At 43.6% G+C, this 25,752-nt stretch overlaps 1 protein-coding gene across 1 annotated transcript; it reads left to right on the plus strand.

The window, feature by feature from the left end:
- Positions 1–607: 607 nt before the first annotated feature.
- Positions 608–5,672, plus strand: LOC120990659 (zinc finger protein OZF-like). The gene is made up of 3 exons (XM_040419572.1): positions 608–887; positions 4,153–5,418; positions 5,478–5,672. Exons 1-2 carry the CDS (start codon positions 608–610, stop codon positions 5,370–5,372), a joined length of 1,500 nt encoding a protein of 499 aa, XP_040275506.1. The 3' UTR covers positions 5,373–5,418; positions 5,478–5,672.
- Positions 5,673–25,752: the final 20,080 nt, after the last annotated feature.

The raw sequence follows: 25,752 nt of genomic DNA on the forward strand, positions 1-25,752 counted from the left end.
CCCTCTACACGATAATAGACCATACACAGGGGGTTTTGGCCCTAAAGGAACAACTGAATTCCAATGGGACTATGCAGCGGGAACAGATAGATTTATAATAGAGGGTGTGGATCATATCCTTCACCATAATTATTTTTTCTTCAACGATGAATATTATTTACAGTTGAGGGGCACCGCCATGGGTACCAGGTTCGCCCCCAGCTACGCTAATTTATTTTTGGCCCAGTGGGAACATGAGTTTATAGACCCCAAGCTTGGGGGCGACCTGGTCCTATGGCGGCGCTACATCGACGATGTCGTTTTCATTTGGAGAAATGGTGAGGATGGACTACAACAGTTTATGCAAGACTTAAATAAGAATATATACAACTTACGTTTTACGGCAGGCATGAACAAAGAAAAGGTAGACTTCCTAGACATACAAATAGCAAAAAAAGATAATAAATACCTGTGTAACACTTATCACAAATCAACATCTAAAAATGGGTTTATTCTTTTCTCTAGCTGCCATTTGCCAAGATGGCTCACAAATGTCCCCCTCGGGCAGTTCCGCCGTATTAGACGTAACTGTACTGAAAATAAAATTTTTGAGGAAGAAGCCATAACAATGAATTTGCAGTTTAGAGAAAGGAATTACCCGGCTAAAATACTTGAAGAAGCTTTGGGAAAGGTAAGACAGCTGAACAGAGAGTCCTTCTTTGAGACCAAATCCCCACAGAACTTTGATAAAAGTTCTGAGTTCAGAATAATCCTGCCTTACAATGCTCAATCGAAACAAATCTCACAACTGATCAAACAACATTGGCACCATGTGCTATATGATAAAATAATTGGCCCTATTTTACCAGCTCAACCACTCATTACCTATACTAAAGCTCCTAACTTGGGTATACAAATAGCCCCCTCAATAAAAGACAAAAAGAAGAAAACAAACACATCAGGCTGGCTGAATGCTAAAGGTTTCTTTAGATGTGGAACATGCATAGGATGTAGAAAAACTAAATTTCCCAAAAAAATGACAGAAATTTCCTCAACCCAAAATGCCTTCTCGATGACAGTGAAACAACCTCTGACATGCAATTCCTCCAGTGTGGTCTACCTAATCCAGTGCCCTTGTCCCAAACAGTATATTGGCCGCACTAAAAGACAGCTGAAAGTGAGAATATCGGAACATCTCAACAATATCACAAAAGGATGCGAAAATAATCCACTATCTAAACACTTTAAAGAGACACATAACAAAAGCTGTACAGGCCTGACATTTATGGCGCTGGAGAAGATAGACACACACTGGAGGGGGGGCAATCACATAGAGAAAATGTCGAGAGCGGAATCGAGACGTATTTACGACTTTGGGAGCATGATGCCAAGGGGACTAAACTCAGAGCTTGAAATATTTGGCTTTTTATAAGACGGAGGGTCGCCCGCCCGTGAGTCCACAGAGAGTCGCATGTTTGGCTGTTTATCAGCACTGTGACTCTCTCTGGGCCACAGGCGTGCGCCCCCTAACTCTTCCCTGAACGTGTCGGATGTATCGCCATCCGACCCAATTCGAGGTCATTTTTAAGCTGCAAAAATTGCCCTACAATTTTAAATATCAATGTTATTTTAATGCAACATGGGGTATAGTACATTTCGAAGTAAAAACACAACAAATTTTCAAAAAACGCAACAAATGGCTCAAAAAATGCAACAAATGGTGAAAAAACGCAATCTTAAAAAAACGCACAATAACCGTAACCAAAAACCGCATGTATGAAAAGCAACAATATCGTATGACTTATGAACTTTGAACTATCTATGAATGTTATTCTGAGAAAATATGGTTTACAGCAGATTCAAGAGTAAAGAATGTAAACAAATATTAAAAAAAAAAAAAAAAAAAAAAAAAAAAAAAAAAACGCATGCAAAAAACGCATACAAAAAAACGCATGCAAAAAAACGCATGCAAAAACGCATGCATAAAAATATTTTGAAAATTATGAAAATCATATCATTTATTAATCCTTGAATGATCATGGATGAATAAGATTGAAAAAGATTGAAAAATAAATATGGTAGGGGAAGACTTATGTTGGGAGAATCCATACTCCTTCTTTTCCAGAATACCATTTTCCCATGATCCCTTTCTTTTCCCATGATCCTTTTCCACACAAGACCATGAGGGATATAAAAACCCACCATTCACTTATAGGGGTGATGCCACTGAGGAAGGGGAGAGTGTCCCCGAAACGCGTCTGGCGAGAGTTTCACCCCTGAAGGATTTGAACCCCGAAATAACAGTGCACTGTTAAAAACCAGAGGATATCTAGGATTCAAACAAGACGCTCTATATTAACCTGCCTGCAACCAGCTGAAAGTCATCACTGGGGAATACTAAGCCGCTGACACAGCAAAGACCGGGACGCCGGCCTAAAGTCGGAAGCGACAATCACCCAGAAAAAAACAGCTGAATAAAAAGGCCAGGTAAGCCCACAAATGTGGGTTATCGTTACAAACTTACATTTATAACGAAACAACAATATAGCGTTCATATGTGAATATTGCAATCGGGACTTTGTGTGGAATAACTTCTTTGAGGATCCTCTTGAATAGAATTCTTGAGAAAAATACAAATATAAATGCATGCAGAAAATTCTTATGAAAAACTCCTATAACAACCTTGGAATGCATGGATTGCAGAAACTGTAGATATACAGAGATAGGAATATAGTGCCTGCATAGGAAATCACTGTATGCGCTTTTCTGCATGTAGAGTCTCTCAGTGCGTTTTTCTTGCATATGAATATAACCGGAGTTTGATGCAACCTCCTGGAATTCAAACAGTCCTTCTGAATATTTTGTGACTTGTATACATATGGACTGTAGTGACCTAGAGTGCGTTTTATTTGCAAGACAACACCCTCTTGTTAGGATCTGCAGTTAAGCATCTATTGTGTGTCATTGCAGACCCATCCACTATTGAGAACATCCAGGATACTTTGTCTGCAATAAGTTGATTTGAATATTACAAAACTACTACCATTGTTTAATTTATTTTATGTATTTTATTGTATTTTATCATATTTTATCAAACGTAGTTATAATAAATTGTTTCAACTCCGTGGGGCTCCGCATGTTTTGAGTGTGCCAATCCTACATTGACAGTTATACAATTTGAAGGGTGAATTCATCAGATTGTGCACCTCTTATGGTTGTGGGACTAGTGAGCTATTTCCAATATATTTACTAAAAGATATACCTAATCCTCAAGGGGTTAATAATAAATGCAGTTTGTGTTGAGGAATGTGGTGATGGATCCTTTTAAAGGGGTTGTCCGGGTTCAGAGCTGAACCTGGACATACCCATAATATCACCCAGGCAGCCCCCTTCCCCCGACATGAGCATCAGAGCAGTTCATGCTCTGCCTTGCCCTGCCCAGGATCGCGCAGGGCAAGGGCTCTTTTATTTACTATAACACACTGCCAGGCAGAGGCTTCCACAGTGTGTTCAGTGACGTCACCAGCTCTGATGGGCGGGCTTTAGCTCTGCCCTGGCCGTTTTACAGGCGCTAAAGCCCGCTCATCAGTGCCGGTGATGTCACCAGGCTCACTGCTGGGCAGAAGTCTCAGTCTAGCAGCCCGAAGAAGAACCCGGTTCATCACCGGAACTACACAAAATGCAGTAAATAAAAGAGCAGGGCAAGGGAGAGCATCGGAGCATGAACTGCTCCAATGCTCTTGTCAGGGGGGCTGCCTGGGTGAAAATATGGGTATGTCCGGGTTCAGCTCTGAACCCGGACAACCCTTTTAAGTAAACTTGTGTTAAAGTGATGTCCATTTGGTGTTCAAAGGCAAAATGTGTTGACAGAATGCAAGGCTGGTTGGCAGACATAGTCAGGATTTTCACATTTTTGAGTGTTTTACTACTAACCCTATGTAATAAAAGTCATGAGTGGACGTAAATCAGAATTGTACTCTTTGTCAGGAAGTTATTGAATGCGTTATAAGGCTGGACTTAAGTGTGCAGTTTGTTTAGCTTAAGCCAGGAGTGGATTCAGAGTGAAAGGCTTATACTTCTCCTTCCTCCTGGATCCACTTTTAGCCTAATATAGGATTGTCTGCGCTGCAGTTTGGAAAAATAAATCACACATTTCATTTTTTATCCTAACAGAAAATCCCATTAAGAATTCTGAGGAAAACTTCATCTTATCACTGAATTATAAAGGAGGAGAAGAAGATATCCTGCAGCACTCTTCTGGAGAATACCCAATTACTCTTAATGTACATCCAAGACTACACAGTACAGATCTATCATATACTCCCCCTAATCATGACCAATCACAGATTACCACATGTACAGATGAGAAAAGGGGTGAAAGATTTCAGTATGGTAAACAGTTAAAAAAACGATCAAGACTTCCTACACAAAGAAGAATTTGCAAAGAGGAGAAGCCACACTCCTGTCCAGAATGTGGGAAGTGCTTTAGAAATAAATCACATCTTGTTAGGCATAAGAGCATTCACAAAGTAGAGAAGCCGTATTCATGTTCAGAATGTAAGAAGGGCTTTAAACTGAAATCATATCTTGTTATACATGAGAGAATTCACACAGGGGAGAAGCCGTATTCATGTTCAGAATGTGGGAAATGTTTTACACGGAAATCATCTGTTGTTACACATCAGAGATTTCACACAGGAGAGAAGCCGTATTCATGTTCAGAATGTGGGAAATGTTTTAAACGGAAATCAAATCTTGTTACACATCTAAGATGTCACACAGGAGAGAAACCATATTCATGTTCAGACTGTGGGAAATGTTTTGCAGATAAATCAACTTATTTTCAACATGAGCGACGTCACAGAGGAGAGAAGCCATATTCATGTTCAGAATGTGGGAAATGTTTTATACGGAAATCATATCTTGTTACACATCAGAGAAGTCACACAGGAGAAAAACCATATTCATGTTCAGACTGTGGGAAATGTTTTGCAGATAAATCAACTTATTTTAAACATGAACAAAGTCACAGAGGAGAGAAGCAATATTCATGTTCAGAATGTGGGAAATGTTTTAAACTGAAATCATATCTTGTTACACATCAGATATGTCACACAGGAGAGAAGCCATATTCATGTTCAGAATGTGGGAAATGTTTTATACGGAAATCAAATCTTGTTACACATCAGAGATTTCACACAGGAGAGAAGCCGTATTTATGTTCAGAATGTGGGAAATGTTTTATACGGAAATCATATCTTGTTACACATCAGAGATGTCACACAGGAGAGAAGCCATATTCATGTTCAAAATGTGGGAAATGCTTTTCAAATAAAACAAGTCTTCTTTTACATAATAGACGTCACTTGGAAGAGAAAACATTTGGATATTAATTTATTAATGGTTCTTAAAGCTAATACGTTTTATTTTTTGGTTGAAATTGTCCTCGATCTCTCTAACATGCAAACTATATTTCTTTGAGGTCAACTGTGACCGAGATCCACAGAGGAAAAGTATTGTGGATATAAGGAAGAGAAGAAGAGCATTGTTTACTTCCAGAGCAGTGAAGATGAATTGTCCCCATGAACCTTGCTTCTTATCACTGTATTCACACCTCCCCCACACTGCGGGTGAATCCAGAGTGACATCGGGGAGAAATAACTACGCTCCATGTAATAGTTTTAGAATGTATGTGGACATTAGTATTTCATTTTTATTGATATTTAATAGTATGGGCATTTTCTGTAAGACAATAAAACAACTTTGTTTTTTATTGTTGTTTTTAATACGGGGAATGGGGCTGATTTTAATTTTTTGTATTTTTTAAATAGTTTTAAAGCTTTTTTTACTTATTTTAACATAACATGTGATTGTCTGATTGCTTCTCCCTTAGACTGCAATGATTTATATGAGATTCTGTGTTCTTGTAAAGCCCTGCCACAGGCAGGCTTCAAAGTCTTCCAAAGGCCATAGCAACTGAACGTCTCCCTCGATCTCGACATGGGGGATCCATTTGGGCCCTGGAAGCGCATGGCTCCAGGAGAAAGATGCCTCAGATGCTGTGTTTGCAATGGATTGAGCGCTTTGGAGTTTAAGGTAAAATTAAACTTTTATTTACATGATGAAAAGAACTCCATGGTGTCCTCGGGGGCACCATGGAGTTCTTTTAATCATGTAAATAAAAGTTACGTTTTAGCCTAAATTCCAAGACGCTCGATCCATTGACAATTTGTCACTGAAGCCTCTCATGACCCCAGATGCAGGGGATTCATCCGGGCTGCCTTTTCCTTCAAATTACAGGAGTGTCTGGATTAAGCAAATTTAGGGAGAGCTGTGCAAACCTTTTTTTTTTTTTTTTTAAATGTCTGTGATTTACGTAATTGCAGAAGGCAAACAATGCCTCTGGGTGTCTGCTATGTAAAGCAACAGTCACCCAGCGGCTATGGTGCCCGGTCAGCTTCTGAGTGGTCGTCATTTTTAAAGTCTGTACATGTTTTAAGACTGTACATATATGGCGAGGTCAGGAAGGCGTTAATATAAAAGATTTCCCCATATAACTATGGCCTTTGCATTGTAATAGTGCTTGAGAACACCCCTGTGTATCTAAAATATGTATTCAGTTTTTTATTCAAATTGTCACTGCCGGGTCTTAAACTCAGGACCTTCTGTTAGGCAGAAACCTTATAAGCTGAGCCACAGGCTTCACTGTGATGAATGAGAGGAATTTCTCTAAGTCCTTTCCTATTTCTTTTGAATCCATTTCTGACTTTCAACAAAAATCCTGCAGACAGGTCTGCCTCAAAATGTTGTCCAAAAAACTGTGTAGCTGTACCTTAACAGTGTTTGAGGATACCCCCTGGGATAAGGCTACTTTCACACAAGCGTTTTTGCTGGATCTGGCAGGGTTCTGCAAAAACGCTTCTGTTACTGATAATACAACCGTCTGCATCGTTATGAACGGATTATCTTTAATATACCGAAAACGGATACATCATGAACTCCATTGACAGACAATGGAGGATGGATCCATTTTCTATTATGTCAGAGAAAACAGATCTGGTTGTATTATCTCTAACATTGCCAAGACAGAGCCGTCATGAACTCCATTGAAAGTCAATGGGCGATGGATCCATTTTCTATTATGTTAGAAAAAACTGATCCGTCCCCATCGACTTGCATTGTGGGTCATGATCCGTTTTGCTCCGCATCCCAGGACGGAAAGCAAACTGCAGCATGCAGCATATGGTATGAGAACGGAACGGAATGCATTTTGGAGCACTCCGTTCTGTTCAGTTACGTTTTGTCCCCATTGACGATGATTGGGGACAAAACTGAAGCATTTTTTTCCCGGTATTGAGAGCCTATAAAAGTTCTCAATACCAGAAAATGTTAATGCTGGTGTGAAAGTAGCCTAACTCTGTACAGTGGTCTCTCAAGTAACAATATTAATTGGTTCTGGGACAACCATTGTACATTGAGTCCATAAGCTATGGAAAACCAGCAATTAGTTCAAATGTTTTTAAGATGTCATCTTAAAATAAGAAAAGTGAGTTTTTTTTAGAAGAATAGGCAGATAGCCATGATATATAAAGCAAGTCTCTACGTAAAACAGGCAAGAATAGATGTTTGAAGCTGTAAATCACTTTCTGTGGGGAAGGCAGGAGCTTCTTCAGGGTCTTGTATTGTACGTGCATGTACCGGAAAATAAAATGAAGCCGCTTCTCGTCTGGTGTCTAAAGGAGCAGTGCACCCTGGCACAGACAGGGGGCAGTACAGAATATTTAATACCGCAGAGGAGAGACTAGACAACCAGTAAAGGTGTTTTACCAATAAAATGGCCGTATTGACTGCCTGGATTTGAGCCTGAGGCATTGTATGTTGAGTCTAGTTTCAACTTACAATGGCCCAGAACAGACCATAGTATGTTGAAAATATTGTATCCTGAGGCCATTGTATCTTGTGGGATCCCTGTATATGGAAATAACCATGGGACTCTCAGAGCAGTGAAAAACACAGGAAGGACTATAAAAGGAGACGACACATTAAGTATATAAAATGTATAAGAACCTTTATTAGACACCACACCCAAGTTAAAATACTGTATACAATAAAGATCCTATGAGAGATCCAAATCCATCCCTACATAACAATGTGCGTCCTAATTCCAAATGGGGAAACTCACATGTGCCCAGACAGTGAAGTGAGAACATAGCAGGGGCAATGGAAATCTATAAAGCATAAAATGTACAGCATATAAAGACAATACACATGGTGTCGGGGTTTAGGATGCACACAGAACCTGCCGCCAGCACTACGTGCATTGTCTTTATGTGCTGTATTGTCTGCTTTATAGCAGGGGTGCATTTCAAGTGGCCAGAAAAAATATCGATCTGTGCTCCTTTACATCGGCCTTCTACAAAAGACAATGCAAAGTGAATGACGAGCAATGATCGCTCCCACAGTCATTCCTCACTCAGTTCTGTTGATTATCGGCAGCACACCCCTGATTACACAGAGAGATGAGCTGCCAATAATCGTACATCATTCATCCTGATAAAATATGCAAATTGCCTTGTCTAATAGAGGAAGAGGCGTGGTGTCTTCTAGGGCTGAAACGATTAATCGATGTGATCGAGGCAAAAAAATCCTCGATGCAGTTTCCCCTTTCGTTTAAATCGCATGAGCTCGGAGCATGAGTGAAGAGAAGCCTCCCGACTCGGCACCGCAATGCACTGAACAGCGGGTCCTATAACTACTTCAGAGGCCGCTGAGGTAAACCAAAATGGCCGCCGCTGTCCCGCCAAACCTGACTGAACAGCAGACTATGGGTAGAGCCAGTGCGTCACATGACCCTTACGAGTCGCCATGGAGCCCAGCTCATACACTTACGGTAGTTCCTATAGAAATCAGTAACGCTTTTTCTGGTTTCCGGTCCAGAGCCTGGTGGAGAGGTGAGTGACGGTTTCATCCTGCGGGACCGGAACTCAGCATGGCCACTATGTGCTAGGCACCACATGTACTTCTGTCCCAGCGTCCTCTGCCACTTACTGTATGGGCTCCATATGGTGGTCTGACCTAATACCCCACCCATGTCTCTGATATAGGTATCAGAGCTCTCCACTCTAATGGGGTCTCCCTCTCTGTGACATCCATGTCTTCTTATGGACAGAGGCTGATCTGAGAGGAGGACCCCTTTAATAGGGGTTTCTGGTAAGAAGTTATTCCCTATCCACAGGACAGGGCAATACTATGAGATCAGAGTGGGTCTGACTGCTGGGGACCCCACTGATCACAAGAATGGGGGCCCCCATACCCTAGAATGAATGGAGGGCTGGTCAAGCAAGCACACCGTCACGCCATTCATTTTCTATGGGACTGTCAGAGATTGCTGAGTACCGCGACCGGCCTATATCCGATACATCTGTCACATAAAGATGAATGGAGCTGCAGTGTGCATGCTTGACCAGCCCTATATTCATTTTGGGGGTATGGACCCCCCATTCTTGTGATCAGAGGAGCTGAAGGGGCTGCAACAATGATTCATACTGCACCCTTCACAGTGTTTCCCTGCATAGTGGTGCCCCAGCCATCCGCCATGCAGGGAACTGCAGCACATCTCCATTTAAGTGAACGGGGCAGGCTGCAATACGTGGCAGTGTTGCTGGGCAGTGGAACACTGTCAGGGTATATTCACACGGGATTCATACTTACCTGCAGTCTTATGCGCTGCCTCCATTTTCTGGTCCCTGCACTGTTTACACCGGGCTGTGCATGGACTTGGTCAAAAATGAAATTAGTCATAAATGAGTCCTTATCAGACTGGAATGGATTACATGGAGTCCAGGAGAAATGGGACTACTTAAAAGGTGCATTATTGAAGGCAACAGAAAATTGCATTAGACTTGTCAGTAAAAGCAAAAAAAGGAGGAGACCAATGTGGTACTCAGCAGAAGTGGCCCAAATCATTAAAAATAAAAAGCTAGCATTTTGTAATTATAAAAAAAACCAGAGCAATGAAGATAAGGAAATCTACAAGATTAGGCAGAGAGAGGCCAAGCAAGTTATAAGAACTTCTAAAGCGCAGGCAGAAGAAAAACTAGCTCAGTCTATGAAAAAAGGGGATAAGACATTCTTCAGATATATAAATGAAAAAAGGAAATTAAAACAAGGAATAACTAAATTAAAAACAAAGGACGGAAGGTATGTAGAAGAGAATAAAGGGCTAGCCGACTGCCTTAATGAATACTTCTGTTCCGTTTTTACAAAAGAAAAAGGAGAAGGACCTCCACTAGAAAGAATGACTATTAAATCGTTTGATGCATGTATCTTTACAGAGGAAGATGTTCTAAGTTTGCTGTCTAAGGTGAAGACAGATAAGTCACAGGGGCCTGATGAGATACACCCAAAATTATTAAAAGAGCTTAGTGGTGAGCTGGCAAAACCGTTAACAGATTTATTTAACCAATCATTAGTAACAGGAGTCGCCCCGGAAGATTGGAAATTGGCAAATGTCGTGCCCATTCACAAGAAAGGTAGTAGGGAGGAATCGAGCAACTATAGACCAGTGAGTCTGACATCAATAGTAGGCAAATTAATGGAAACCCTATTAAAGGATAGGATTGTGGAACATCTAAAATCCCATGGATTGCAAGATGAAAAACAACATGGGTTTACTTCAGGGAGATCATGTCAAACAAATCTTATAGATTTTTTTGACTGGGTGAATAAAATAATAGACGGTGGAGGTGCAGTAGACATCGCATATCTAGATTTTAGTAAGGCTTTTGACACTGTCCCACATAGAAGACTTATCAATAAACTGCAGTCATTGAGCATGGACTCCCATATTGTTGAGTGGATTAGGCAGTGGCTGAGTGACAGACAACAGAGGGTTGTAGTCAATGGAGAACATTCAAAACAAGGTCATGTTACCAGTGGGGTTCCACAGGGATCTGTACTGGGACCGATTTTGTTTAATATCTTCATAAGTGATATTGCAAAAGGCCTCGCTGGTAAGGTTTGTCTTTTTGCTGATGACACAAAGATATGTAACAGGGTTGATGTTCCTGGAGGGAAACGCCAAATGGAAAAGGATTTAGGAAAACTAGAAGAATGGTCAGAACTCTGGAAACTGAAATATAATGTGGATAAGTGCAAGATAATGCACCTGGGGCGTAAAAACCCAAGGGCAGAATATAGAATATTTGACACAGTCCTGACCTCAGTATCTGAGGAAAGGGATTTAGGAGTAATTATTTCAGAAGACTTAAAGGTGGGAAGACAATGTAATAGAGCAGCACGAAATGCCAGCAGAATGCTTGGATGTATAGGGAGAGGTATAAGCAGTAGAAAGAGTGAAGTGCTTATGCCGCTGTACAGAACACTGGTGAGACCTCACTTGGAGTATTGTGCGCAGTACTGGAGGCCATATCTCCAGAAGGATATAGATACTCTAGAGAGAGTTCAGAGAAGAGCTACTAAACTAGTACATGGATTGCAGGATAAAACTTACCAGGAAAGGTTAAAGGACCTTAATATGTATAGCTTGGAAGAAAGAAGAGACAGAGGGGATATGATAGAAACTTTTAAATACATAAAGGGAATCAACTCGGTAAAGGAAGAGAGAATATTTAAAAGAAGAAAAACTACCACAAGAGGACACAGTTTTAAATTAGAGGGGCAAAGGTTTAAAAGTAATATAAGGAAGTATTACTTTACTGAGAGAGTAGTGGATGCATGGAATAGCCTTCCTGCAGAAGTGGTAGCTGCAAATACAGTGAAGGGGTTTAAGCATGCATGGGATAGGCATAAGGCCATCCTTCATATAAGATAGGGCCGGGGGCTATCCATAGTATTCAGTATATTGGGCAGACTAGATGGGCCAAATGGTTCTTATCTGCCGACACATTCTATGTTTCTATGTTTCTATGCAGTGACTGGCTTCCGCGGTGATGTGGTGTCACTACCAGAGCTTTGGGACGTTCTCACAGCTCTGTTTCTCCACCCCTGTGATGATGTCACTACTAGAGCTGGGAGGAGTTCTCACTACTCTGTTTACTTTTGGTTTCTTTCACCACAGCTGTTCTTCATGTGTTTGATTTCCCTCCCTTTATATCACCCCTCCTCCTATGATAGGATGTGGATTATAGTTCTCACTTCAGTTGTAGCTCTTGCTTTAGTTTCTTCACTTGTAGCTATCAGTTCACTGGACCTGTGTTCTGCTGCAGCTAGCACTCCGGATATTGCCAGCCTGTCCTTGGATCCGTCTTCTCTGCGGCTGCAACACCTTCAGCTAAGTGTGCAGACATTGTTGTGTTCCTGTTTATTTTCTGACTGGATCTGAGGTGGCCACGGTTCCCTCCATATACTGAGTAGGGCACTGGTCGCCGTGCCCCTTCCACTATTGTAGGGGTTACAGTGGTCATTAGTCTTAGGCACGTGGGCATGCCTCGTTCCGCCATTTGGATCCGGGCATGTTATTTAGCAGAATAGGGAGAGCGTTGAGGGTCGGACAGGGGTCACCCTTTATCCTCCCTAGTTCTGGGTCCAGTCAGTAGCTCTGTACTGTGTATTACTATTGTTGCTCACATACAGCCGTGACATTATAATCCACCAAAACCGTCCTTTTTTGACATGGATCCGCTTTCTGACCTGGTTGACCGCATGCAGGGTCTTTCTTTGGAAGTAGCGGATCTCCGTCAATCTATGACCCAGCTTCAAGCATTGGGCCCTGCTCCGGCTCATGGAGTCTGTTGCGAGCCAAAGGTCTCACTTCCGGAGACGTTCTCCGGGGGCAGTGAGAATTTTGTTCGTTTCAGAGAGGCATGCAAACTCCATTTTTGCTTGCGTTCTCACTCTTCTGGTAATCAGGAGCAGAGGGTGAGGATTGTCATCTCCCTGCTCAGGGGTAATGCTCAGACTTGGGCTTTTTCGCTGCCATCAGGGGATCCCTCCCTTCGATCCGTGGAGGGATTTTTTGTGGCCCTGGGGCAGATTTATGATGACCCGGATCGTGTTACTCTGGCCGAATCTAACCTACGTGTTTTATGCCAGAACAAACGGTCTGCGGAGCTTTATTGTTCTGAATTTCGGAGATGGGCAGCTGATTCGGGTTGGAATGATGCTGCACTCCGGAGTCAGTTCTGTCATGGTCTCTCGGAGAGATTAAAAGATGCGTTTGCTTTCCATGAGAGACCAACGTCCTTAGAGTCTGCCATGTCATTGGCGGTATGCCTTGACAGGCGTCTAAGAGAAAGAAACGAGACCTCTCTGTCCAGCCATTGTCAGTCTAGGGGCAGTGGTGCGGACTCATTCAGTGTGCAGGGGCCTCATCCTGTCTCGCTCCCCTCTGAGGAGGAGCCCATGCAGCTAGCTCGACTTGCCCCTGATAAAAGAGGATTTAGTCCTCAGAGTATGGTCTGTTTTTGTTGTGGGGGCATAGGTCATTTGGCAAATGTTTGTCCGTCTAGGAGATTCTTGAACCGTACTAAGAGCGATAATAAGAGAAAAATCTCAAAAGGTAAATCATCAGGTTCTGCTTCATCTGCTACTTTGGGCAAAGTTGATGTAGGATTTGATGCTTTTCCTCTGACCTGCAGTTCCCGTTTTCTCCTGTCTGCCAGGGTGGCGCTAGAGAGCAAAGTCATTTCTTGTGAGATTTTTGTCGATAGTGGAGCGGCCGTCAATCTTATTGACACTCAATTTGTAGCCATGCATGGTTTTCAGGTTTGCACATTAGATAAAGATATACCTGTTTTTGCTATTGACTCTGCTCCACTCTCACAGAGATCTCTGAAGGGCATTGTTCACAATATCCAGCTAGCTGTAGGTGACACTCATGTGAAGGATATATCTTGTTTTGTCCTTAACGGATTGCCCTCTCCTCTAGTTTTGGGGTTACCCTGGCTCACTAGACATAACCCCACTATTGATTGGCAAGGAAGGCAAATAAATGAGTGGAGTGATTTTTGTAGAGAGAATTGTCTCACAGCGACTTTTGCAGAGGTGTCTACTAAAACGGTGCCATCATTTCTCTCTGATTTCTCGGACGTGTTTTCCGAGAGCGGTGTTCAGGAGCTACCTCCTCACCGGGAGTTTGACTGTCCCATTAACCTCATTCCCGGCGCCAAGCTGCCAAAAGCACGCCTCTTCAATCTCTCACAACCGGAAAGAATCGCTAAGCGAACTTACATCTCCGAGAGTCTCGAAAAGGGGCATATTCGTCCCTCAAAGTCACCTGTGGCCGCGGGTTTTTTTTTTTGTTAAAAAGAAAGATGGCTCTCTGAGACCTTGCCTAGATTTTAGGGAGCTGAACCGTATCACGATTCGCGATCCCTATCCCCTTCCTCTGATCCCGGACCTCTTCAATCAAATTGTTGGGGCCAAGGTATTTTCCAAATTGGATTTGAGAGGCGCGTACAACCTGGTCAGGGTCAGAGAGGGGGATGAATGGAAAACGGCCTTTAATACCCCTGACGGGCATTTCGAGAATCTCGTTATGCCTTTCGGCCTGATGAATGCTCCGGCCGTCTTTCAGCATTTTGTTAATAGTATTTTCTATCATTTAATGGGGAAATTTGTATTGGTGTATCTTGATGATATTTAGATTTTTTCCCCTGATGTTCAGACCCATCAGGATCATCTTTTTCAGGTTCTGCAGATTCTGCGGGAAAATAAATTGTACGCCAAGCTGGAGAAATGTCTTTTTATGGTATCGGAAATTCAATTTCTGGGTTTTCTCCTCTCTGCTTCTGGTTTTCGCATGGATCCAGAGAAGGTCCGTGCTGTACTTGAGTGGGAGCTTCCTGAGAATCAGAAGGCATTGATGCGCTTTCTGGGTTTTGTGAACTATTACAGAAAGTTCATTTTGAATTATTCCTCTGTTGTCAAACCCCTCACTGACATGACAAAAAAGGGGGCGGATTTTTCCTCTTGGTCGGAGGAGGCGCTTACAGCCTTTTCTAAGATTAAAGAGAATTTTGCGTCTGCTCCCGTCTTGGTGCATCCCGATGTTTCCTTACCTTTTATTGTTGAGGTGGATCCTTCCGAGGTGGGTGTGGGTGCGGTTTTGTCCCAGGACCCTTCCCCTGCCAAGTGGCGACCCTATGTCTTTTTCTCTAAAAAACTCTCCCCGGCAGAGAGAAACTATGATGTGGGAGATAGGGAGTTGTTGGCTTTCGAGGAATGGCGCCATTGGTTGGAGGGGGCCAGGCACCCTATCACCGTTTTTACCGACCATAAGAATCTGGCATACTTGGAGTCGGCCAGGCGTATGAATCCGAGACAGGCCAGATGGTCTCTGTTCTTCTCCAGATTCAATTTTGTTGTTACATTCCGACCTGGGATAAAAAATGTGAAGGCTGATGCTCTCTCTCGCTGTTTTCCGGGAGGAGGAAACCCCGAGGACCCGGGTCCCATTTTGGCGGAGGGGGTAGTTGTTTCTGCTCTATATTCCGATTTGGAGGCCGAGGTCCAGGCTGCCCAGACTGAGACACCTGCCCGTTGTCCTTCTGGGAAGTTGTTCGTGCCTCCTGAGCTACGTCACAAACTCTTTAAGGAGTATCATGATACGGTTCTTGCTGGTCACCCCGGGAGTAGAGCCACGGTAGATCTCATTGCTCGGAGATTTTGGTGGCCGGCTCTTCGTAAGTCGGTGGAGGGTTTTGTGGCTGCTTGTGAGACGTGCGCTCGCGCTAAGGTCCCTCGTTCACGGCCTTCAGGTTCCCTTCTCCCGTTACCCATTCCTTCCCGTCCTTGGACACACCTGTCCATGGACTTTATCACGGATCTTCCTCGTTCCTCGGGGAAGTCGGTGATCCTGGTGGTGGAGGACCGTTTTAGCAAGATGGCTCATTTCGTACCTTTCCCTGGTTTACCCAATGCTAAAACGTTGGCGCAAGCTTTTGTCGACCATATTGTTAAATTGCACGGCATTCCCTCTGATATTGTTTCCGATAGAGGCACGCAGTTTGTGTCCAGGTTCTGGAAGGCTTTCTGTTCTCGCCTGGGGGTTCGGCTGTCCTTCTCTTCTGCTTTTCATCCGCAGTCGAATGGTCAGACTGAGCGCCTCAATCAGAATCTGGAGACATATTTGCGCTGTTTTGTGGCAGAGAACCAGGAGGATTGGTGTTCATTTCTCCCTCTTGCTGAGTTTGCTCTGAACAACCGTCGTCAGGAATCTTCTGATAAGTTACCATTTTTTGGTGCATATGGGTTCCATCCGCAGTTTGGGACATTCTCGGGAGGGGCTCTTTCTGGTTTACCTGAGGAGGAGAGATTTTCCTCGTCTTTGTCTACCATTTGGCAAAAGATTCAGAGTAACCTTAAAAAGATGAGTGAGAGGTATAGGCGTGTGGCTGATAAGAGACGTGTGCCTGGTCCGGACCTGAATGTGGGTGATCTGGTGTGGTTGTCTACTAGAAACATTAAGTTGAAGGTTCCCTCCTGGAAATTGGGTCCCAAGTTTATTGGGCCTTATAAAATCTTGTCAGTCATCAATCCTGTTGCCTTCCGTCTTGATCTTCCACGGGTTTGGAAGATACATAATGTATTTCACAGATCTCTCTTAAAACCATATGTCCAGCCCACGGTACCCTCCTCTTTGCCTCCTCCTCCGATTTTGGTTGATGGCAATCTGGAGTTTGAGGTTTCCAGAATTGTGGACTCTCGCATTGTCCGCGGTTCTCTTCAGTACCTCGTTCATTGGAAGGGTTATGGTCCTGAGGAGAGGATGTGGGTTCCGGTGTCGGACATTAAAGCCACTCGCCTCATCAGGGCATTTCATTGGGCTCATCCTGAGAAGGTGGGTCCTGGGTGTCCGGAGTCCACCCGTAGAGGGGGGGGGGGGTACTGTCACTACCAGAGCTTTGGGACGCTCTCACAGCTCTGTTTCTCCACCCCTGTGATGATGTCACTACTAGAGCTGGGAGGAGTTCTCACTACTCTGTTTACTTTTGGTTTCTTTCACCACAGCTGTTCTTCATGTGTTTGATTTCCCTCCCTTTATATCACCCCTCCTCCTATGATAGGATGTGGATTATAGTTCTCACTTCAGTTGTAGCTCTTGCTTTAGTTTCTTCACTTGTAGCTATCAGTTCACTGGACCTGTGTTCTGCTGCAGCTAGCACTCCGGATATTGCCAGCCTGTCCTTGAATCCGTCTTCTCTGCGGCTGCAACACCTTCAGCTAAGTGTGCAGACATTGTTGTGTTCCTGTTTATTTTCTGACTGGATCTGAGGTGGCCACGGTTCCCTCCATATACTGAGTAGGGCACTGGTGGCCGTGCCCCTTCCACTATTGTAGGGGTTACAGTGGTCATTAGTCTTAGGCACGTGGGCATGCCTCGTTCTGCCATTTGGATCCGGGCATGTGCTTTAGCAGAATAGGGAGAGCGTTGAGGGTCGGACAGGGGTCACCCTTTATCCTCCCTAGTTCTGGGTCCAGTCAGTAGCTCTGTACTGTGTATTACTATTGTTGCTCACATACAGCCGTGACATTTGGTCACAAGCAGCGGGTCAGCACTGAAGCTACTCATTGGCAGGAGCGGCGCATGTGACCAGGCCCACGCACAGCCGGCTTTAGGCAGGCAAGTATGACTCTTCTGTTTCAGTAGGCGGACTGCAAGCACTTCCTAAAAAAATGGTAAGCAGTGGTGCAGCAGGGAGTCGTCGGCCCCCTGCCATTGGTAGTTGAGCACAGGTAGGCGAGATACAATGACGTAATCACGCCTGCTTTGCTGAGCCCAGACTGGAGCAGACGTGCTCCGCTCTGTTCATTGGGTGGGAGTAAGGGGCATCACCATTACAGTCAATGGGCATCCAGCTATGACAGATGCAGCCAGTGAACTCCGGCAGTCTGATCCTCCACCGGAACAGACTGACAGAGTTCACAACATAGCCTTAGATACACATTCTGGGAGAAGAATAGCCTGCTGGAGTATACCATATTGGGTATAGCCGGATACAACCAGCTATATGCTCTCATTGACTATAATGTGGTCCAAGGCCATCTGAGGGGTTAATTGTGCGGATCTCAGCCCCCTGTAAGAGATCGGGTGCTGCCAGGCAGCAGGGGCCAGACCCCCCTCCCTCCCCAGTATTAAAATCATTGGTGGCCAGTGCAGCCCCACCCCCCCTATTAAAATCATTGGTGGTTAGTGCGGCCCCCCCTATTAAAATCATTGGTGTCCAGTGCGCCCGCCCACCCCTAATTAAAATCATTGGTGGCTAGTGCGGACCCCCCCCCCACCCCCATCCTATTAAAATCATTGGTGTCCAGTGCGGCCTCCCCTCTCCCCCCCTAATTAATATCATTGGTTAACAACCCCCCTCCCTCCCTCCATCATTGGTGGCAGTGGAGCGGCAGTTCCGATCGGAGTCCCAGTTTAATCGCTGGGGCTCCAATCGGTTACCATGGCAGCCAGGACGCTACTGCAGTCCTGGCTGCCATGGTTACTTAGCACTTTTAGCAGCATTATACTTACATGCGCTGTCTGTGGCCGGCCGGCGCTCCTCCTACTGGTAAGTGAAAGGTCTGTGTGACCTGTCACTTACCAGTAGGAGGAGCGCCCGGCCGGCCACAGACAGTGCACGTAAGTATAATGCTGCTAAAAGTGCTAAGTAACCATGGCAGCCAGGACTGCAGTAGCGTCCTGGCTGCCATGGTAACCGATCGGAGCCCCAGCGATTAAACTGGGACTCCGATTGGAACTGCCGCTCCGCTGCCACCAATGATGGGGGGGAGGGGGGTTGTTAACCTGTAGCCACTGCCACCAATGATTTTAATTAGGGGTGGGGGGGAGAGGGGAGGCCGCACTAAACACCAATGATTTTCCATAGGGGGGGGGCGCACTAACCAACAATTATTTTAATGGGGGGGTGGGGGGGCGGGGGGGCCTCACTGGCCACCAATGATTTTAATACTGGGGAGGGAGGGAGGGGGCCGCACTGGCCACCAATGATTTTAATACTGGGGAGGGAGGGGGGTCTGGTCCCTGCTGCCTGGCAGCACCCAATCTCTTACAGGGGGCTGAGATCCACACAATTAACCCCTCAGGTGCGGCATTGCATTGCTTTACTTTGCATAGTGGGGGATGGGCAGACAAAGCCGTCCTTTGGTAGATAGGTGCAGGGAAACAAAAGCTAATTTGTGGAGGGGTGGAACAACATACTGTAGTATAGAAACAAATATTCAAAAGGAATTACACAGTAAAGGAAATAAAAATAATACAGACAATCATTGAAATAATTCCATTGTTCAAATTAGTTTTATTATTTAGCACTCAGCAAAGTAAAGGACATTTAATGACATATCTGCAATTAAATATAATCTATTAAATTCGTATAAAGCAATAATATTTCTTCATGAATAATTTTATATATATATATATAAAAAAGAAAAAAGGAAATGGCAGCACCGTCACAGATAAAAATAGAATGGAGGGTGCAAAAAGCCCAGTTTGGATATAAGCCAATCCAGTAATGCAAACGATGAAAAAAGGACAGCACTCCAATAGATAAAAGACAAAATGTAAAGACAAAATGTGAACATAAATGCACAGGCATTGGAGAGGTGGCAACAGGATTAGCCTTTTAAAAAAGAGAGAGCTAAAATGGATTTACACGTTAGACTCCCTTCAACCGCATGGTCTAAATGTGGATTACAAGGTTGGGGTTGGTTAGTTGCGTGTCTTGCCCTCTGTTCATGCATTTTAATGTTGATTGCCCCAGTGTAAATTATGTCACTTGTGTGTATTAAACATAAATCTCCGTTTACTGTAAAAGTCCCTTTTTTTAAAAAAATGTTTGTTTTGGATTCACTTCTGTGCATTTATGTTCACATTTTGTCTTTACAGATGGTATGCTGCCGAGTCTGGGGTGAGGATAAGCGGTGTGGCATTCATGTGGGCCTTGCGATCACGGTGTTTGGATACCATTGTCCATGCAGAATACGGCCTATGTACTTCTGTGTTCTCTTAAAAAATTGCTTTTGTTCTTTTTATTGTCCGTTACATGTGTGGCGGGGTGTTATGAGGAGAGCCCTCTGATTGGGGTGGTGATAGGTGGGTTTTGATCATTGCGGCGGTGCGACCCTGTATTCGCATGCAGATGCGCAGCCGCGCTGTGGTCACGGCTGGCAGTTCCACTTTCATCTGTAGGTGTAGCCCTCAACCGAGCCCACTTGGCCACTGTGACACTGGCATTTTCCTATGCCAGTGTCATCCTGATTCCACACTGTACCGGACCTAGTTGTCATTATGAGCGTCAGTGCAATATAATGGGCTGTTTGCCCTTATCTAAAATGGTCGTCTCAGTGCTGTGACGTAAGAGCGCATGCGTCATGTGATGAGGTTGATACTGGCCGGGAACACGCATTATACGTCATAGGGACATGCGCCGTGGGGATCTAGGCACGCCGGATCGCACATGTCAGCATGGATCACAGCCGTCCTTCATCCTGCATTCTTTGCACACATCACCTGTACGAGTAAGCACTTATCACTTTATGTAATTACCTACAGTTGGCACTGATAATACTATTAATTATGTATCTGTATAGATATTTTACTATACCTTATATTCACAGAAATAATTTTTATGCAATTAGGTGTATCACGATTGGATTATGCTGTATTGTTGGTTTTATCTGTTTCTACATTTATGATGTATTATGTACTTGGATTTTTTATTAATTATGTTCACTTGACATGTAATTGGTTATGGTTAGCTGTAACACTATATATGTTCAGAGCTTGGTTTGTACACACTGCTTGAGGAAGGCTCCTGTGTAAGAGCCGAAACGTCGCTACAGCCTTATGGGTAAAAAAAGTTTTTTTCATTTTTATCTATTGGAGTGCTGCCCTTTTTTCATCGTATATATATATATATATACAGGTCCTTCTAAAAAAATTAGCATATTGTGATAAAGTTCATTATTTTCTGTAATGTACTGATAAACATTAGACTTTCATATATTTTAGATTCATTACACACAACTGAAGTAGTTCAAGCCTTTTCTTGTTTTAATATTGATGATTTTGGCATACAGCTCATGAAAACCCAAAATTCCTATCTCAAAAAATTAGCATATTTCATCCGACCAATAAAAGAAAAGTGTTTTTAATACAAAAAAAGTCAACCTTCAAATAATTAAGTTCAGTTATGCACTCAATACTTGGTCGGGATTCCTTTTGCAGAAATGACTGCTTCAATGCGGCGTGGCATGGAGGCAATCAGCCTGTGGTACTGCTGAGGTGTTCTGGAGGCCCAGGATGCTTCGATAGCGGCCTTAAGCTCATCCAGAGTGTTGGGTCTTGCGTCTCTCAACTTTCTCTTCCCAATATCCCACAGATTCTCTATGGGGTTCAGGTCAGGAGAGTTGGCAGGCCAATTGAGCACAGTAATACCATGGTCAGTAAACCATTTACCAGTGGTTTTGGCACTGTGAGCGGGTGCCAGGTCGTGCTGAAAAATGAAATCTTCATCTCCATAAAGCTTTTCAGCAGATGGAAGCATGAAGTGCTCCAAAATCTCCTGATAGCTAGCTGTATTGACCCTGCCCTTGATAAAACACAGTGGTCCAACACCAACAGCTGACATGGCACCCCAGACCATCACTGACTGTGGGTACTTGACACTGGACTTCAGGCATTTTGGCATTTCCCTTTCCACAGTCTTTCTCCAGACTCTGGAACCTTGATTTCCGAATGACATGCAAAATTTCATCCGAAAAAAGCTTCTCTGTAGCCCAGGTCAGGCGCTTCTGCCGCTGTTTCTGGTTCAAAAGTGGCTTGACCTGGGGAATGCGGCACCTGTAGCCCATTTCCTGCACACGCCTGTACACGGTGGCTCTGCATGTTTCTACTCCAGACTCAGTCCACTGCTTCCGCAGGTCCCCCAAGGTCTGGAATCGGTCCTTCTCCACAATCTTCCTCAGGGTCCGGTCACCTCTTCTCGTTGTGCAGCGTTTTCTGCCACACTTTTTCCTTCCCACAGACTTCCCACTGAGGTGCCTTGATACAGCACTCTGGGAACAGCCTATTCGTTCAGAAATTTCTTTCTGTGTCTTACCCTCTTGCTTGAGGGTGTCAATGATGGCCTTCTGGACAGCAGTCAGGTCGGCAGTCTTACCCATGATTGTGGTTTTGAGTAATGAACCAGGCTGGGAGTTTTTAAAAGCCTCAGGAATCTTTTGCAGGTGTTTAGAGTTAATTAGTTGATTCAGATGATTAGGTTAATAGCTCGTTTAGAGAACCTTTTCATGATATGCTAATTTTTTGAGATAGGAATTTTGGGTTTTCATGAGCTGTATGCCAAAATCATCAATATTAAAACAAGAAAACTACTTGAACTACTTCAGTTGTGTGTAATGAATCTAAAATATATGAAAGTCTAATGTTTATCAGTACATTACAGAAAATAATGAACTTTATCACAATATGCTAATTTTTTTAGAAGGACCTGTATATATACAGTACAGACCAAAAGTTTGGACACACCTTCTCATTCAAAGAGTTTTCTTTATTTTCATGACTATGAAGGCATCAAAACTATGAATTAACACATGTGGAATTATATACATAACAAACAAGTGTGAAACAACTGAAAATATGTCATATTCTAGGTTCTTCAAAGTAGCCACCTTTTGCTTTGATTACTGCTTTGCACACTCTTGGAATTCTCTTGATGAGCTTCAAGAGGTATTCCCCTGAAATGGTCTTCCAACAGTCTTGAAGGAGTTCCCAGAGATGCTTAGCACTTATTGGCCCTTTTGCCTTCACTCTGCGGTCCAGCTCACCCCAAACCATCTCGATTGGGTTCAGGTCCGGTGACTGTGGAGGCCAGGTCATCTGGCGCAGCACCCCATCACTCTCCTTCATGGTCAAATAGCCCTTACTTTCAAAGTTTTCCCAATTTTTTCGGCTGACTGACTGACCTTCATTTCTTAAAGTAATGATGGCCACTCGTTTTTCTTTACTTAGCTGCTTTTTTCTTGCCATAATACCAATTCTAACAGTCTATTCAGTAGGACTATCAGCTGTGTATCCACCTGACTTCTCCTCAACGCCACTGATGGTCCCAACCCCATTTATAAGGCAAGAAATCCCACTTATTAAAGCTGACAGGGCACACCTGTGAAGTGAAGACCATTTCAGAGGACTACCTCTTGAAGCTCATCAAGAGAATGCCAAGAGTGTGCAAAGCAGTAATCAAAGCAAAAGGTGGCTACTTTGAAGAACCTAGAATATGACATATTTTCAGTTGTTTCACACCTGTTTGTTAGGAATATAATTCCACATGTGTTAGGCCTCTTTCACACTTGCGTTGTTGGGATCCGGCATGCACTTCCGTTGCCGGAGGTGCCTGCCGGATCCGGAAAAACGCAAGTGTACTGAAAGCATTTGAAGACGGAACCGTCTTCCAAATGCTTTCAGTGTTACTATGGCACCCAGGACGCTATTAAAGTCCTGGTTGCCATAGTAGGAGCGGGGAGCGGGGGAGTGGTATACTTACAGTCCGTGCGGCTCCCGGGGCGCTCCAGAATGACGTCAGAGCGCCCCATGCGCATGGATGACGTGATCCATGCGATCACGTGATCCATGCGCTTGGGGCGCCCTGACGTCACTCTGGAGCTCCCGGGGAGCCGCACGGACGGTAAGTACACTGCTCCCCCGCTCCCCACTACACTTACCATGGCTGTCAGGACTTTAGCGTCCCGGCAGCCATGGTAACCACTCTGAAAAAGCTAAATGTCGGCTCCGGCAATGCGCCGAAACGACGTTTAGCTTAAGGCCGGATCCGGATCAATGCCTTCCAATGGGCATTAATTCCGGATCCGGCCTTGCGGCAAGTGTTCCGGATTTTTGGCCGGAGCAAAAAGCGCAGCATGCTGCGGTATTTTCTCCGGCCAACAAACGTTCCGTACCGGAACTGAAGACATCCTGATGCATCCTGAACGGATTACTCTCCATTCAGAATGCATTAGGATAATCCTGATCAGGATTCTTCCGGCATAGAGCCCCGACGACGGAACTCTATGCCGGAAGACAATAACGCAGGTGTGAAAGAGCCCTTAATTCATAGTTTTGATGCCTTCAGTGTGAATATACAATTTTCATAGTCATGAAAATAAAGAAAACTCTTTGAATGAGGTGTGTCCAAACTTTTGGTCTCTACTGTATATGTGTGTGTATATATATATATATATATACTGTATATATTTCCATTATAAATTTTGTTGCAAACAGCAGCCCACAATAATAGTGCGGCATGCTGTACCGTCTACAGCACTATGCTTGTCACCATTCAGAATCAACAAATTAGCGAGACGCCTGTACAGTCCCTGACAAAAGTCTTGTCGCTTGTGTACAAATTGACCTGAAGTGCCGCTAAAATATATTTCTAATCAAGATTTTGTTACAAGAAATGGGTCATTTTAATCCCAACAGCTTTTGTAATAATGTTTCAGTGCAAAACGAAACTGACAAAAAGTATTCTAAGATTCACAGCTTGGTAAAGCCCAATGAGTCAATTTTTGCCAAGACATAAGTGTTGTCGCCTTGTCATATGAGCTTCACCTGTGACTAATAATGGATCAATTAGGTCTCAAGAGATTTACCCAGAAAACAGTGAAGTTTGGTGGAGGCAAAATCATGGTCTGGGGTTACATCCAGTATGGGGGTGTGCGAGGGATCTGCAGGGTGGAAGGCAACATCAATAGTCTAAAATACCAAGAAATCTTAGCTACCTCTTATATTCCCAACCATAAAAAAGGCCAAATTCTGCAGCAGGATGGTGCTCCATTGCATAATTCCATCTCCACATCAAAGTTCCTTAAGGCGAAGAAGATCAAGATGCTCCAGAATTGGCCAGCCCAGTCACCAGACATGAACATCATTGAGCATATGTGGTGTAGGATGAAAGAGGAAGCATGGAAGACGAAACCAAAGAATATTGATGAACTCTGGGAGGCATGCAAGACTGTTTTCTTTGCTATTCCTGATGACTTCATCAATAAATTGTATGAATCCTTGCCAAACCACATGGATGCTGTCCTTCGAGCTCATGGAAGTCATACAAGATATTAAATTTGGATCTCACAGCACCACTACTTAATTTGCTGACATATTTTTGGATTTGCAGTAAAGTTGTTCAATTTCTGTATAGGCGACAAAACTTTTGTCTTACCAAAATTTGACCTTTCTGTCTTGATTAAATGATAAATCTTTTTTCAGTGAAACTAATTTATTTCAGTGCATTAAACATCATTTGGGAGGGCTTTAGCTTTTCATATGAGCTATTTCTAACACCAATTGATTAATTAAAAGTCAGGTTAATAGCAGGAGTTTCTACAAAATAGAGAAGCAACAAGACTTTTGTCAGGGACTGTACAGTAGTTTGAAAAAACAGCTTTTGTTGCCCTGCATGTCTGAACCACAGTACAGTACAACTAAATGAAGAATGAAAAAACAGGATCGATGAGGAGAACCATCCCATACCTCTTCTAATGTACAGTATAGTACATCATCACGTCAACCAGTGAGCCGATAAAGCAGTAATAGAGGAAAAGTTAATGGACAGGAGGTCAGTGGGGCGTTCTCACAAAAACCTTTGTTCAATTCTATTTAATAAATATCAAAAAATGGCAGCATACCGGTATGATAACTCATTATAAAATTTGCTCCAATCACCGTCAAGTTCCCACGCTATTAAGGTTAATTGGTTATGACAGGTCGTCAAAAAAGAACTAATTAACCTTAATAGCGTGGGAACTTGA

Source organism: Bufo bufo, chromosome 2 (assembly GCF_905171765.1).
Source record: "Bufo bufo chromosome 2, aBufBuf1.1, whole genome shotgun sequence".
NCBI lineage: Eukaryota > Metazoa > Chordata > Amphibia > Anura > Bufonidae > Bufo > Bufo bufo.

Coding starts and splice junctions, on each gene's coding strand:
- LOC120990659 (XM_040419572.1), top strand. CDS start 608: ATGAATTTGCAGTTTAGAGAAAGGAATTACCCGGCTAAAATACTTGAA. Junction 888..4,152: donor TACTAAAGCTCCTAACTTGG/GTATACAAATAG, acceptor TTATCCTAACAG/AAAATCCCATTAAGAATTCT.